The sequence below is a fragment of the Sylvia atricapilla genome, chromosome 5 (genome assembly GCF_009819655.1).
Source record: "Sylvia atricapilla isolate bSylAtr1 chromosome 5, bSylAtr1.pri, whole genome shotgun sequence".
In the NCBI taxonomy this organism is placed as follows: domain Eukaryota; kingdom Metazoa; phylum Chordata; class Aves; order Passeriformes; family Sylviidae; genus Sylvia; species Sylvia atricapilla.
Window position 1 is genome coordinate 63063764 of NC_089144.1, and position 14865 is coordinate 63078628.

General features: G+C 42.3%; 1 protein-coding gene across 4 annotated transcripts in view; it reads left to right on the forward strand.

The window, feature by feature from the left end:
- The window catches only part of DENND5B (DENN domain containing 5B), a 103838-nt gene that overhangs the window by 67742 nt on the left and 21231 nt on the right, over window positions 1-14865 (forward strand). The window contains exons 6-10 of one of the 4 annotated variants that reach the window (XM_066319756.1): window positions 820-1051; window positions 1853-1939; window positions 3123-3273; window positions 12030-12123; window positions 13143-13253. In XM_066319756.1, the coding sequence (XP_066175853.1) occupies window positions 820-1051; window positions 1853-1939; window positions 3123-3273; window positions 12030-12123; window positions 13143-13253 (675 nt within the window). The remainder of the gene's footprint in view (window positions 1-819; window positions 1052-1852; window positions 1940-3122; window positions 3274-12029; window positions 12124-13142; window positions 13254-14865) is intronic. The other 3 variants (XM_066319758.1, XM_066319757.1, XM_066319759.1) reach the window with 3 other exon arrangements.

Consider the following 14865-nt stretch of genomic DNA (forward strand, 5'->3'; position numbering starts at 1 on the left):
TGGGAAATGTTGGGAAGCTTGCATAGCTGCTGAGTGACCGTACAAAACAGACAGTGTTCGTAGCCATCATCTTTTCTAGATACAAGTTGTTCCCTGAGGAAAAGGTTAAAAGGATGAACAGTGAGAAACAGACTTAATACTCATCTGAGTCAGTTTTTGATTTAAAAGAATTGCTGCCATGCCTTTTAATGGTTTGTTTGTTTTCTGGCATTAAACAATGCAGCATTCAAAAGGATGGGGTTGTTTAGGCAATCTCTGCTAGTGCTTCTGCAGTAAAATGGGCTGTTAAGTTTAGGGTTTTCAAAGCTCAGTTAGAGACTTAGACACAGTCCATTCTAATTATAATTCATGACTAATTGCCCTGTGTAACATCGCAGAATAGCATCAGCTGAAGAGCACTGTACAACCCTTGATATGTGTGGCACCTTAATAAGGGATATGGTCCCAGGCAACCATGCCCAGACCAGAGGTCCCAAGGGGGCACATGTGATGGTCTGCCGTGCATTTCACAGGGTTTGTTCCAGGGGGTGATAGCTGCTGGGTTACTTTGAGAAAGCAGGCAGCATGAGCACTATTTCAGTAACTGCACATTCCCTTTGTTCCAGCTGTCACAAAGCCTCCCTGACTGCTTGTTTCTTACAGCTGTGAATCAAACCCCTGTGTAGATGGATTCCCAGCTCTCTGAGAGGTGTTTTCACGGTGGGGGAAGCTTTGTCCAAGCCTTCCTGCTGGCTGCTGGTTCAGTTCTCTGCTGAGGGATGGCTGGGCACCTCAGTGCTGGGTGGGAACGTGGCACTAACGAGCTGTCCTGTATTTCAGGCTTCCTTCCTTTCGGACCAACCCGAGCCTTACCTCCCATTCCTTTCACACTTCATCGAAACACAGATGTTTGCAACCTTCATAGACAATAAGATAATGTCCCAGTGGGAAGAGAAGGACCCTTTTCTACGAGTTTTTGACTCCCGAATTGAGAAAATAAGGCTATATAATGTCAGGGCCCCTGCACTGCGGACATCCAACTACCAGAAATGCAGCACTTTGAAAGAAGCAGGTATGTTCAGACAGCCTGGTAAAATATTCAAAAGTACAATGTCAGCCACCAAGAAGTATTAAGTCCTCAGTCAGCTGAGTGTTGCAGTTGATGAGGAAGTCCTAGAGCTACCTGGGGAGGATTCAGCAGTGTCCTTATCTCATCAAAGCAAAAACTTCAGCATGCTGTTAAACACCAGGAAAGGCAGGAGGAATTCCCTTTGAGCTCTCCTGGGCTTGTGCCTTTAATAATATCAAGCCAAACGCAAATGGAACTGGCTGAGAGTTTCTCATTTCAGGCAGCTCCCGTTCCCTTGCCAGGAGAGCTTTCCTTCACCCTGGTGGTGGGACCAGTGCCAGCCACACTGAGGAGTCGAGCCCCGGTGTCTGCCCCACTGGCCTTGTCTCCCCCTTCCCATAAAAAGATGTTGTTTTGCCTTACGCCATTTGGTTAGAGCAGCAGGGGACGTAATCCTGCGTGGCATATTTAGTACCTCCAGCAATAGATGTTCAGTGTTAATGAAAAATACTCTGTACTGAAGGCTTGGAGTTTTTTTTCCGTTACTGTCACAGGATGCCTTTTCAAATTACACTTGAATTTCTTACTTAATGCTTGTGCAAGTATGTATTTAATTTCTAAGTAATACAGGGAAATTATACTCCTAAATTTGTTGAGGCATGTATTAGTAAGCTAGGGCAAACACAGTTCTCATGGAGGTTTTTTTTGTTTAACTCCTTCAGTGTTTTACTTGTTTTAAACATGTCAGAAATAGAAATCTGCGTCTGTTAACTTTTTCTGTCTAAAACCAATTCTAATTTGCAGGTCAGCTGTCTATTCAGCGTCTAGTTTTGGCAGATATTGTGGCACCAGAACCTCATTTTCTGTCTTGTGAAAAGCAGCAAACTGATAGTAATACCAATTTTCCTTCATATTTACCATTCACAGTATATGTGACCCCAGCACTGATCCAGCACCCGTTTGTTTAACTATTTTTGGAACCCTTCAAATCCTCTGACCCCACACTACCCACTCCTTTTTTCCAAAATGGAGCCACACGAAGTGATTTTTCACTTTTTTTAGAGGGGAAAAAATACTTGCTGAGTTTCTAATGATAATGTATGTAAATCTTGTGACAGCTTCTTTCCCATCACAGTTTTATAAAATAGGAAATGAGTTTTATGTTGTTCTTGACAAATGGAAAGCAGATTTAGCTTCCACATTTTGCAAATGTATTCACTAGCTGTGATATGCTGAAAGAACAGGCCTGCCCGTTAATAGATGGGCTAGAAAGAGTTGAATATTAAAGTTGCTAATTAAATGCTGAATTTGCCCATACACCTCCTTTCCCAAGTTCCTCACATGTTCAGAGGGCGACAGGTTTTATTTTCATTCTGCTCGAGGTTTGAGCTTGAAACCCTAAAGTCCTTGAAGCAGAGGATTGAACCGCTTTAGTCTCAGTGGAGCTGAGATTCCTGGGGAGCCCTCTCCCGTCTTACCATGACCTTCCCTGCTTCCAAGAATCTGCTCATGCTCTTGTTGCTGCTCAGGTCTTGCAACAGTTAGCTATGCTTTTTGAAGGCCTGTCATCCAGTAAAGGCAGATCTAATTTCAGGAGGAGGATCACTGTAGTCCCAAATGTTTGCAAAACTCACGTGTCCCCCTGCCGTGCATCTGCCCAGGGAATATGTCTGGAGCTAAGCAAGCTGTCCGGTCCCACATGGCTTGCAGCTGGCCTTGGAGGTCTGTTCTGCTGAAGAAGCCTTAAAATCAAGCAAGGAATTTCAGGGAAAGATTGCACTGCTCTTGCCAGTTCCTAATGCATCTCATAGGCTCCTGTAAATACCTGCTTGCTTAACAGCTAACTTGCTTGCACCAATGCTCGTTGTGTTGGGTAAAGAAACTAAAAGCAAAACTGAAAAACCTCCAGCACAAGTGTCTCCTCACCTCTGTGAGTGGCAGATTTCTCTGTCTAAGGTCACTGTTTAACTCCCTGGTGGGTTTTCACGGGTCTGAGCATGACCACTGCCGCTGGGACAGCGTGTGCCCGGGGTGAGCAGTGACGCAGTTGTTCACCTGTGACTGTCACCTGCAGCCCAGTCCATCGAGCAGCGCCTGATGAAGATTGACCACACGGCCATCCACCCTCACCTGCTCGACATGAAGATTGGCCAAGGGAAATATGAGCAAGGATTTTTCCCGAAGCTGCAGTCAGATGTCTTGGCAACGGGACCCACCAATAACAAGTAAGCGCGGTTTTTATTTTCTGGGTTTAAAAGCAGCTTCCTCATGCAAATAATTCACATTGTCGAACAGAAGTCCTAATTTTGGATGGCATATAGGCAGTCTAATGAACCCAAGAGTGGTTTCCATTTCTGGTTTGTATGGGCTGCGCCTTTTGAAAATATAACCATAGTTTGGGTTATGTCAGGAAGTGTTAGCTCTGTTTTGGGGAAAATTCCTCACTGCTGTTTTCTGTCAAGAGGTAACTACTCTGTCTTCTCATATAGTTATTGTTTTGTAATTGGTCTTATGACTTTCAAATTAATTGTTTGGCTGTTTTGCACTGAATACAGTCATTTGGGAACTCAAGCCAAAATTCAGATTCTGAAAGAAATTTTAATGTTGAAACCTTCACACCATCATGTGGAATGAGATTAGTGTCCTCTCTGTTCCATTCTTTTCTTCAGCTGTTATTACATGACCTAGAGATTTTTATAGCTCTCTTTCAGTTTGCACATTGGAAATACCCTGAAGAATAACTTGGTGAGGGTGGAAAGTATGTGATTTCTGGGTTTCTGATAAGGTCTGTGGTGCACCTTGATAAGAGGGTAGGAGTAACTATAGCTGTGGAATTGAGCGTGCCATTACATGGTTCATTTATCTAATGTAAAATGGGAACCTGGAGCACCAATACACTTCACATCTGTACAGTTATAATACAAAGTGCTGTGAGTTCCTTTATTTTTAATCTTTCTTCCTTCAAAACCCATGAATGAGGGGTTTCTCCCTCTTCAAAAGTGAAATATTTGTGCATCATTGATTACAAACTCATTAAATTATCAGCTGAAGCCCTCGGTTTGGGTTCCTGGACATCGAAATGAGGAGCACAGGTAAATCCAAGAGCTTCAAGGGCTGCAGTTGAACAAATGTTAAAGGTACCTCTTGTTTTAGACTCGTTCATGCACACACACTGCTCTGAGCTTCTGCATGAGGTGCCCACTCAGTTCTATTTATACACCTTTTGTGCATAATGCTAGCTAAGCCCTTTTTAATAACCTGCTAGGAATAAGAATTGCAAATGATAAAGTAAGATATCCTTAAGCACTGAATGTTTAAAGAAATTGAGTTCCTCAGAAAAAGTCAGAAAACCCCAGGACCAACCAAAAAGGAGGAACGGATATTTCAAAGTTCCTTTGCTTTCTGTCAGAATTGTATGGGTAATGGTCCTTGGAGGAATGGAGGATTTCTTCATCTTGTGAGATGCTGTATTTAGCAGTCTGTCTCTTATTCTTATGGGTGGGTTTCAGTTTCAGTGTCAGCAACAGTGTGAGTGTGCCCAGCCTGCTTAAAGTTGCTTAAATTTTCTGTCTCTATTGCAAAATCTTAGTGAATCTATGATTAAGCATCACTTAAAAATAGTTTTTCTTATGCCCTTTGAGATTTGCTTCTGTTAGATTGGTACTTGTTCTAAAATGACTTTAACTCCTCGAGTAATAATTTTGATTTAGATTGTAGCATGTTTCAGAATTTGTAAGTACCAAAATCCCATTACTTACCTCAAAGCGATGTCAAAGTGACAAATGTTTGGAATTCCTCCAGTTGTATGTTGCCAAAAAGGCTTGTAATTGGAAAATCTCAAGACCATCTGTTTTTATCTTTCTTCTTCCTGGTTTTCATGGGAGCAGTTGAGAAGACTCTTTCTCTCCTATTCAGGACATGTAATTCTGCTGATTTTACACCCATGTATAGAACAGCTTTTCCATGCTTTCTTGCAAATACAGTGTGACTCCTCTGACCACAAAATCAATTGAAGTAGAGCCTTCATTAATTTGAATTTTCCAGTGTATGATTCTTGGAGATGTGTTTTACTTGCAGGATTGGAGCTTTGCCTATGGGTGTGGGGTAAGAGAACGTTCTACCTACATTTCTAGACTCTTCAGGTGTAGCTGTTGTGTGTTTACATTATAAAATTAATGCAAAGGATATTGCTGTGTAGATAAGAATTTATTTTTGCAGGCTTCAGTTTTACATAACAAATTGTCCTGATTTATTATGGAAGTGCATCTGTGGGAAATGGGGAATTATTCCCATGTTGTGGTCAATTGTTGCTGGACAGTAGCAAATAAACCAATTCAAAGGTGTTTTAATGAAAACATGTCCTCAGTGGCCAGCAATCAGGCATTTATTGCTTCCCTTTCTGGGCTGATAAACTTACAAGTGTGTACACCAGAGCTCATAATGTTATCTAGCTATTCCCTTCCTGAAAGCAGGAGGAGCACTGAAGGTACCTCTGTCAGTTACTGGGCTGGTACATGTGTAATATGTTATATCTAAATCACAGATCTATAATAATGTTATATCTAAATGTATCAAATAATGTTATATCTAAATCACAACTATAATGCAGACAACAAAGTCTGCAAATCACATATGGGATCTCGTTTCAGTTCTAGATCCCATATGTGATTTAAACAATTTAAATCAAACCCAAACCAGAACACCCCACCCAGTTCTGTTCTCCTTCCCACCAGGCAGCAGTGTCCCACTTGAGGGACTCCCTCTGTGCTCCTTGCCTTTGATACATCCCCCACATCATGGGAAAACCCTTCTCAATCTACAGAGAGCAGCTGCAGGCTTCCTCTGGATTCAAAAGCATCCCCTCCACGCTGCTCTAACCGTGTAAAGCAGTGGCTTCTGCAGAAATCCTCCTAGAAAGCGTCCCAGGAGAAAACAGGCTGCAGTCTCTCAGACTGTTTGTTAATCTGGAAAAGAGCTGTGGTTTCCAGAGCCCTCATTTCCTTTCTCAAACTCCAGCACTGTGGTTTCTATGTGTTCCCTTCTTCCCTGTGTGCGTTTTCTGCCAGGCTTTAAAATTGTAGCTGGGACTCCACTGGCTGATGCATTTGCAGGAGTGGAATTTGAATGACAAAAAGCCAAGCTACATAAACACTTCATGGTTTTTGATTAGCTAATTGTTAAATTAGGGGGAATATGCTTACAGTGCAAAATTAAAACAATGAAACAAGCTGTGTTTTCAATCTAATTGATTACCTTGTAACTTAATTTGTACTAAGAAGCTTGATAAATGAGATTAAATATTGCAGAGGAAAACAGTGATTCCCAAGCATGGGACTATATTTGCATTCTGGCAATTTGTATTGAATGCCTTCAAAGAACAACTGAAGGGATTTTTTCTGCTTTCTTTTGGTTTTTAAATGAGGGGTTTGCTTTGTTACACATTTACAAAATGGCTTGGATTACCTTTTTTTTTTGCCTTCATCTCTGTTTAGGCCTGCTTTCCCCGCCACTTCTTCATTGGAACTCTGCTTTTCTCCTTGCGTACTTTCCTGCCCAGCCTGTTTCCTCTTTCTTGTCCTGGCCACTTCTATCACTTGAGCCCTTTCACTTGCATCCAAGCTTCCTGTGAGCCTTGTGCTTTTGTCTGTCCTCTGTGACCTACCTTTCCTGCCCAGCCCCCAAAGGAGGGGTCCCAGTCTTCAAGCACAGTTCACACTGTTCGTAGCCTCTAACCTCAGGCTTTTGCTGAGTGATGGGTTGCTCTTACCCATGAAGCAGAATTCGGAAGTTATTTGTTTGCTTTCTCCAGACTTTTTTTTTTCCTGAGCTGTGTTTTGCTGATCTTACTACTGTGTCAGTATTTATTTACAAAACCCATGCACTAGAGGTGTATAGAATTGGTACATTTTTGTGCTCCATTTTATGACATGATTTGTGTGGGCACATGATTTGTCCTGTGGCCTTCACCTGTAGCCCTCTCCTTCAAGTCAGGAACTGTGCAAGGTTTATCTGCCTGGGACTATGATTCTCTTTATTTTTAAACAGGACCCTTGTTTGCTTGTTGCTAGCATTTAACATCAGGTCATGATTTTAAAGGAAATATGATCTATATATACTGCAAAGGGGTTGACGTATTCTCTGTGTGATGACAGAATTTGTTCTGCTTTTAACTAAATTATTTTTTGTATGCCAAATGGTCTTTCTCTTTTAATGAGTGCTTTAGATTATATGGCCATTTGCTACCCTCTTGTCTGTTGGATACTGTTTTAAGGCTGTGTTCAAATGAAGATGTCTTCTTTTTTAATCAAGCCAAACAATTGCAAGTAATATAGAGGAGCATCTCTGCAGCACATGTAGGTGAACATGAAATGAGTCAGCAATGAGCCATCCATACACAGCCCTGAGGTTATTTAAATTTTGGGAGTAGTAAAAGCTCGCCTTTCACGTAAGAAAATCTGAAATAGACAATTACTATACCTCAGGTACCCTAATGTAGCAAACCACTGATGTATGCAATGAAAATATGAACCAGTTCTACTCAAATACGTTAATTTTCAAGAATGAAGAGTGACTGACAATCCGTGCTTAAAGGTGGTTTCTGAGATAGGAAATATGTGCTGTGGTGACTTGGAAGCTGATGGGCGACTCTCCTGAGCTTGCTGATCCTCTGCTCAAGTGGTGCAAGGCAGGAAAAGTGCCATTAACTTCTTTGAGTTAATATATCATTTTAACCTAGCTGTGCAGAATTAAAGTTGACAGGGAGAAATGGGCATTGAATCTTTGCATTTGCTATTCCATTTGCTCTCCCCTGAACAGTACCAGTGTCTCAAGGGACTTGCAAATTAAACACCTCATAGGACAGTGGTTTCTCAGGGCTTCAGAGGTGATGCTGGCAGTTCAGTACAGCTCTTCCTTGCAGAGGATGATAGCTGTGTGTGCCACCCTTTAAGATGGCTTTTTTTTTCCTATAAACTGATGAAAGAGCCTGTCAGTGCAAGGCTGCTCTCTTTAAGGCATTTTACTAATGACACCCAATGAGCATCATACTAATGACACCCAATGAGCAGTTTCAGAGCTTTCCTATTCTACCCTACAACAGAGATGGAAAAGGTGTCTTTACCCTCTTTACCATGGAGCAGATTCACACTGTGGACCCCCTCCCCTGTCAGCCCATCCATGACCAGGTGGAGCTCACTTTCAGCACTCCTTTTCTTGTTTGTCCTGACACGTGTTTGGCTTGGAATCTCTGTGTAGTCCCACACAAACAACATCAGAGCTCAATGAGTTTGCATGTGCAGTCTGTGTGTGTTTGATGTGGGCCTGCTTTAGGGAGGGCTTGTGGAGGCTGCAGTACAGCTATGTGCTGTTTTGTGAATGCAGAAACTCAGATCACTCCTTTGATGGGCATATATAGGTAGAATGGGTATTGTCATGGTTTGCAGACCTAAATAGCAGCCTGCCTCACAGGATGGTATATATGAGGAGATTTAGGTCCTGTCCTGTAAACAAGTGCATTTGTCTCCTTCCTTTTCTACATTATTGCTATAAGGGGACTTACAGTGATTTTCATGGTGATGGTAATAGTGGTTAAATCCCTCTGAGAAAGAAGTTCTCTAGCAGCATGCCCATGTTTTGCAGTATAAATCTTGCCTGCTACACCGATGTCTGATTTGGGAAGACATAATTTCTTTATTTCTCCAGGGAGCTTTAAAAAGGGGGGTGGGGAGAAGGTAGGGGATGAAAGAGATATGAACACGTGGTTGTGGTACAGGATAGCCAGTCCCTAGTGTGAGGTACTGTTTTGCTAGATTGCTTCTGACAGTGCAGCTTTGCTGCTGACTACCTTACCTCTTTTATTTATAGAAAGGCAAAAGATGATACTTAACATGGGATGTTTCAAATGTCACCATTACATTCCCTCTAACCTCTGCAAACCTATTCCTATGCTTGTTGGGTCTAATTTGATACTAAACAATACTGACTTGACTGCCTTTACATTGCAAAGGTCTTAGTTGGAGGTGCCTTACTTCATTTCCATATGTTGAACTGAGCACAGTCTTCCCTGGTCCCTGCTCTGAAATATCACTGTTTTGCTGCAGTCCCTGGAGGTGAGGAGCATTCATCTGTGGCCATGGGAGTCAGATACAGACAGACACTCTGAAATGAGCCTTTCCTCACTTCTCCATGGAAGCAGCTTGTCCCTGGGCTCCCTGCAGCACTGCACCCGAGCTGCGCCTGCTCCATCCCCAGAGACCTGGAGCTTGTAGCAATGCCTCCACTGTGAGGAATAAATGAAACATGCCAGCAGTCTGTGCTCACAGCCTTGACAGCAAAAAACTAAAGGGGAGAAGGCATTTTTGGGGTTAGGGAGTCCTTGGTGGCACCTAGGCTGAGCAGCAGGAGGGCTTCATCTCCTCACGATATCTGCAGTGGTTATCTGCAAAGCCCAAGTCTAAGGGCTGACAAGTAAAGGGTTGCTGGGGGGAGAACAGCTTTCCTTGCTGCTTTGGCAGCACCTGGGCTGAGGTGTGAATAGAGAAGCAGCTGATGACAGGGCCAGCAGAGGTACCCACAGGGGATTTCAGCAGCCGTGGGCAGGTGGTGTGACCACTGGGACTTTTATCCCCCTTCAAGTGATCACAGGGAGAGGAAGAGCAATTTAAAATGCAGTGACTGCTGAGGAGAGGGAATGGTTATTGTAATGCTGAAGCATTGTTTTGGGAAAATTCTATGTGGCCCAGAAAAGAAAAGGCTTTAAAAGATTTAGCTGCTTAATCCTGTTTATCTGCTGTTAGATCTTCACAAAACCTCCCAGAGAGATTCAGAGCAGCATCCAAATGCACAGACCTCACCCAGCGACTTAACTCCTCTTCCTTAACTTAAGAGTTTGGAAAAGAGGGAATGTGCAGCTCACTGTGTGTAATTGCTCCTGCTAATGAGCAGCAGTCTCTTTTTTTTTTTTTTTTTTTTTTTTTCATAAACATCCAACAATCTTCACTTTTGTGTGATTAAAACATTCAAATAGTTCTGATTAATAATCTGGAAAATGGTCTGTGCCGTCTCCCAGATGAAGTACAGCTCTGAAATGAACTGGAAATGCTTTAATGGTGGTGTGTTATTTTGTACTTATTCTGTGGCCTTCGTTCTGCTGTCAACTTTGGTGAGATGTTTGCCCTCAAAGGACACTTAAAGCAATTCTTTCATCTTCCAGTAAATGGAGAAATGCAGGTAGAGATAGATCCAAGCTCTGTCTAGAATCCAAAAAATAACCATACAAATTGGAGCAGAAAAACTATGATATGGGGTAATATTTGACCTGTAACTTAAATTTCCAATGTGTTATTTGCATTCTGTTGTGTGAAACATGAACATGGTCCTGACTTGCAGTAAATGGGAGGTCTCCAGAGCCAAGTGGCTAAAGTCACATTATATCTGCTATCCTCTGTTCAACAGTGTTTTTTTCTGTGATGTTTCTGTTTGTTGAGATTATTCAAATGTAGGGGTTTATTTTCCCCATCTTAGTCATCTAATGAGGCTTTGGCTGTTGCTTCTGAAAAAAAAAAAGTTAAAATGATGACTCATTAAACTCAGGGGCTGTACATTTTTAAGACCTCTGTGGATGTGCAAAGACACTTATGTCAGTGATGTGTTCCTCTGAGAAGGTATCAGCATTTGCTGTGCAGACACCTATTGGGCTGCTTCATTTTCTTAGCAGAGACCTGAGGCCACCAAAAAAAAATTGCTTTAAAAATGAATGTGTCGTCATATGGGATACTGAGGTGATGACCATAATTACATGCAGACCCAGATTTCCTCCTTTGTACTTGTTTTCTTGATGTTATTTGTGAGGTACAATGGCACTCGGTTTGACTTGTGAAACCACAGTTCCTGTGGCTTTTTTCCCTTTGTATCTGTGTGGTGAGCCAAAATTCAGATTTTGGTTGACTCTCTGAAGGAACTGATGAAGATAAGTTATGTACATGTTTGCAAAGTCCTTCTCTCTGGAAACAGAGGCCTTTTCTTGGTCACCAGGGGCGACATTCCTGCTCTACTCTTGGGTCAGATTCCCTTTTCTACACATCCCCAGTGTTTTGCCCAACATGTCAGAACCCAAGTCCAGCTCTGTGCAAGAATTTCCTCCCCAGGCATTCATTTGCCTCTGTCACCAGCTGAAACTTCTTGCCCAAACAGTTAGATCCCAAATTTTATTTGTGTATGCTTCTGTTTGGGATGCACACAGAAATACATGGGTTTGGAATCAGGAGACTCATCACCAATACCACCTGTGTAGAGAGAGAAAAAATTCAACTGGATGTACATAAACAGGTGGAAAAAACCCCAGGCTTTCCGTAGTACTTAGAAAACAAATGGAAAAAAAAATAAGGTGAAAATAGCAACAGGACTAATCCCAGGAACATCTGTATTGTTCATAGCCTTTAGACACAGGTGCACCCAGTAAGAGCTGTTAAAACTGCAATGAGAAATTTATCTCAAATAATTCCTGGAAGTACCACAGAAAATGGACAAAGGACAAGAGTAGCACTTCTCACAAAAGAGCAAAATTGTAGAAGTTGCTACTCAAAATCCATCATTGTGTTTTGTTTTTGCTAAAGACCCTGTTCTTGTCAAACCTTATCAAATGCAGCAGTGGTGTTGGCTAAGTTTAGTGACTTAGTGATGGCATCACTGCTATGGCAGGAACTGCATTTCAGGTACCAGGAGCTCTCACTGGAGACCCTGGCAGGCAGCTGAGCACATTTCCATGAGGATTTTTATCCCTTGGGTGAATGCTGGTCTGTGGCCTTGCTGGTGGTTTCCCATGGGGAGGTCAGGCACCAGCTCCTACCCGTGTTTACTGCAAGGTCCAAGCTTGGGCTTTCTCTCCTTTTGCTGCAGACCCATTAGAAGTCCTTCAGCTCCTGAGCAAGGCTTTTCCCTCCTGCTTTCGTTGTGCTGACAGGTGTGTTCTGTGTTTCCCCAGCCGCTGGGCCGGCCGCAGCAGCACCACTCAGCGGAGAAAGGACCGCCTGCGGCAGCATTCGGAGCACATCGGGCTGGACAACGACATGAGGGAGGTGGGTGGCCTCATCTGAGGGCAGCACAAGCTGTGAGCCAGGAGGTGGAGGTTTGGACAACAGTGTGCCCATTACTTGGGGCAGTTTTGTGGCTGCTGTGTGCTGTGGTTGGGTCTCTGTAGCCGTTTGGATGCTGCTCCGCCTGTCGTAGATGCTGTACAGCTTCAAAGCACACAACATAAATAAAGTGCTTTTATTGTTTTGGAACAAGACAGCCCCATTGTCATCAGGAAAATGGCTTATTTGCTGATTTAGACCTTGGCCATGTTACTACATGCAGACAGCAGAGCCCTGGCAGTGCAGCTGCTAAATTCTGGCCAGGGTGGAAGTCTCTGGAAAAGTGATGTTCTTGAATAAATGTCAGCCTTGTAGAAGTGAATGAGGCAGGATTCCACCTTTTTTTTTTTTTTTTTTTTTTTTAAAGCAACTTTTTTACTTTCTCTTACATAGATTTCTGACATGAGTATGATTATTTGAAAGGTTAAGACTTTGGGACCTTTTTATACCTAAAGCCTGGAAACTCCCATGCAGCTTGTAAATGTCAGTCACATACATGTGTTTCTTTCCCATCTTTTCAGTTCCTCATCCTTCATTAAATAATTTCTGCCACATTTTTCCATTGATGTCCATATGCTTCTATTGTATGTCACTAGCAAAAATATAACACTCATGCTGTTTTGTGGTAAAACTCACTAATAATGTTGGTCAGTGTTGGAGTTTACCCTCCAAAAGAACCTGAGTGGATGAGAGGACTCTTCAACCATAGCTTTGAACAACGTTTCATGGAAACACAGCAAAACAGCACTTGTACATGTTTGTTGCTATTTTTGCTAACATGGCTTTGCAAGTATATTTTGAACGGTGCCCCGTGCGTGTATATCGCAGCAGAGCCTTGTCAGTACTTTGTCATGTATTTACTTTCTTCTTTTTTTTGGCTGTGGATCATATGCATGCTTCTTTTGCTTTGTCTCCTCTTTCTTTCTGGCTGTTCTGCCATTGGGGCATCTGCCTCCTCTTAGCCCTCGGAGGAGCTTTTGCTTCGTCAGAACTCAATGGCCTTCTGGGAGTGGGATCAGGGACCACCCCCTCCTGCACGGCCTCCTAAAAAATCCTTCTCTGAATGCTGCCTGGTATGTTTTAGTTTTTCTTGTTGAAAGCTGCTTTTGAGATGTTGTTAGCATGAGGAACCTCTGTCTTTGCTGCATCTCAAACCTGCCCCTTTCTTGTAGAGTTATGAGCATGTCCCTGTAGCACTTGGAAGTGTGGTTATAATCAGAAAAGTAGCTGGAAAGGAGCTTCCACACCAGCTCCCTGGAAAACACATCGGCTCCAAGGCTAAAAGACGAGAATTTTGTTTTGTTTTGGGGTTTTTTATTTCCCCGTGTTGCTCACCTGGCAATTCAGTTTAGGGAGTCAAATCCCAAAAGCATTGGATCATTGCATCCCAGTGTGCAAGAGGGTGGTGGTGTATGGATGCTGATGAATTAGACAAAGGCTAATCAGCTCATTCTCTCAGCCCACCCTTATTCGTCTCTGGAACCTTAGAGTTTTTTTAATTTTAATATAAGAAGAAGATATGCAGTGAATAAAGTAAGTTTAGCTATGTTTTGTACTCTTCAGAATATAACCACACTTTTTATCCCTTCACATTTAAAAAGAAATATTAGTTTTGCTAGTTGTATATTCCCTGTATTACTTTTTCACTGGTTTTGCTGTTAATTTTTGCACTGAGATGGAAGTCACCTGTGAAGTTGCTTGCTGAACAACACACTTTGTCTATAATTTTTTCTTTTATTCTCACCTGTAGTTTTTGAACTATTTTAAAATCCTTACAGTACTGTAGTTACCTAACTGAGAACTTCAGTGGAACACAGCTTTTTCATGGCAGAACCCTATGTTCTTGTCTGACCTGTTAGGGTGATGCTAAGTGTTGTGCAAATAAGATGCAAATTTCTGTGTTGAGAAAATCTGTCAGAAAAACTATACTCCACTTGAAAAAAAAAAAAAAAAAAAGGCAGAGGGGAGCTATTTCAATTAACTTCAGTGTGTTTAGATTTCATTTTTGCTTTTCCTGATCTACTGGAAGGTGTCCATGGCAGAAAGTTTAGAACTATGTGATCTTTAAGTTCCCTTCCAACCCAAACCATTCTATGGAACAAATTTCCTGCCCAGGGAGAAAGCTCCAAGAATGCAGCAGCCATAGTGACCTCTCAGTTCCCCAGAAAACTCAGTAAGCAGCAGCAAGAATTCCCTGGAGGGATGTGGTCTGCTCCTCCCAGGAAGGACTGGTCATTGTCACATACCATCCCCCAGAGAGGCATCATTAACTGGACAAAAACCCATTATGGAAACAGAGCATTCCCAACACCAGGATTTGATTGCTGTTTTTCAAAACTTTTATTTAGCAACATTCTATGATCTTGCTCTTTTTTAAGGAAAAGTTACAAATAATGCTTGAACAACATTTTGATAGTTGTGCCCGACTTCTCAGCCTTGCTCAGCATGCAGCTCTCTCACTGATGCTGGGGTCAGAGGTCACTTGCTAATTGGTTTGTGGATTTTGACTTAACAGAAAAAAACCCCAAAAAACAGACCAAAGCAAAAAATACCCTACCCTTCATGACAAGGCAGTGGAGCAGGAAAGTTTGAAAGTCTTCAATTATAGCCTGGATCTTTTTTTAATGAGTATGCTGATTTTTATCCATACTTAACAATTACCATAGTAAGAACATGAATGATCCC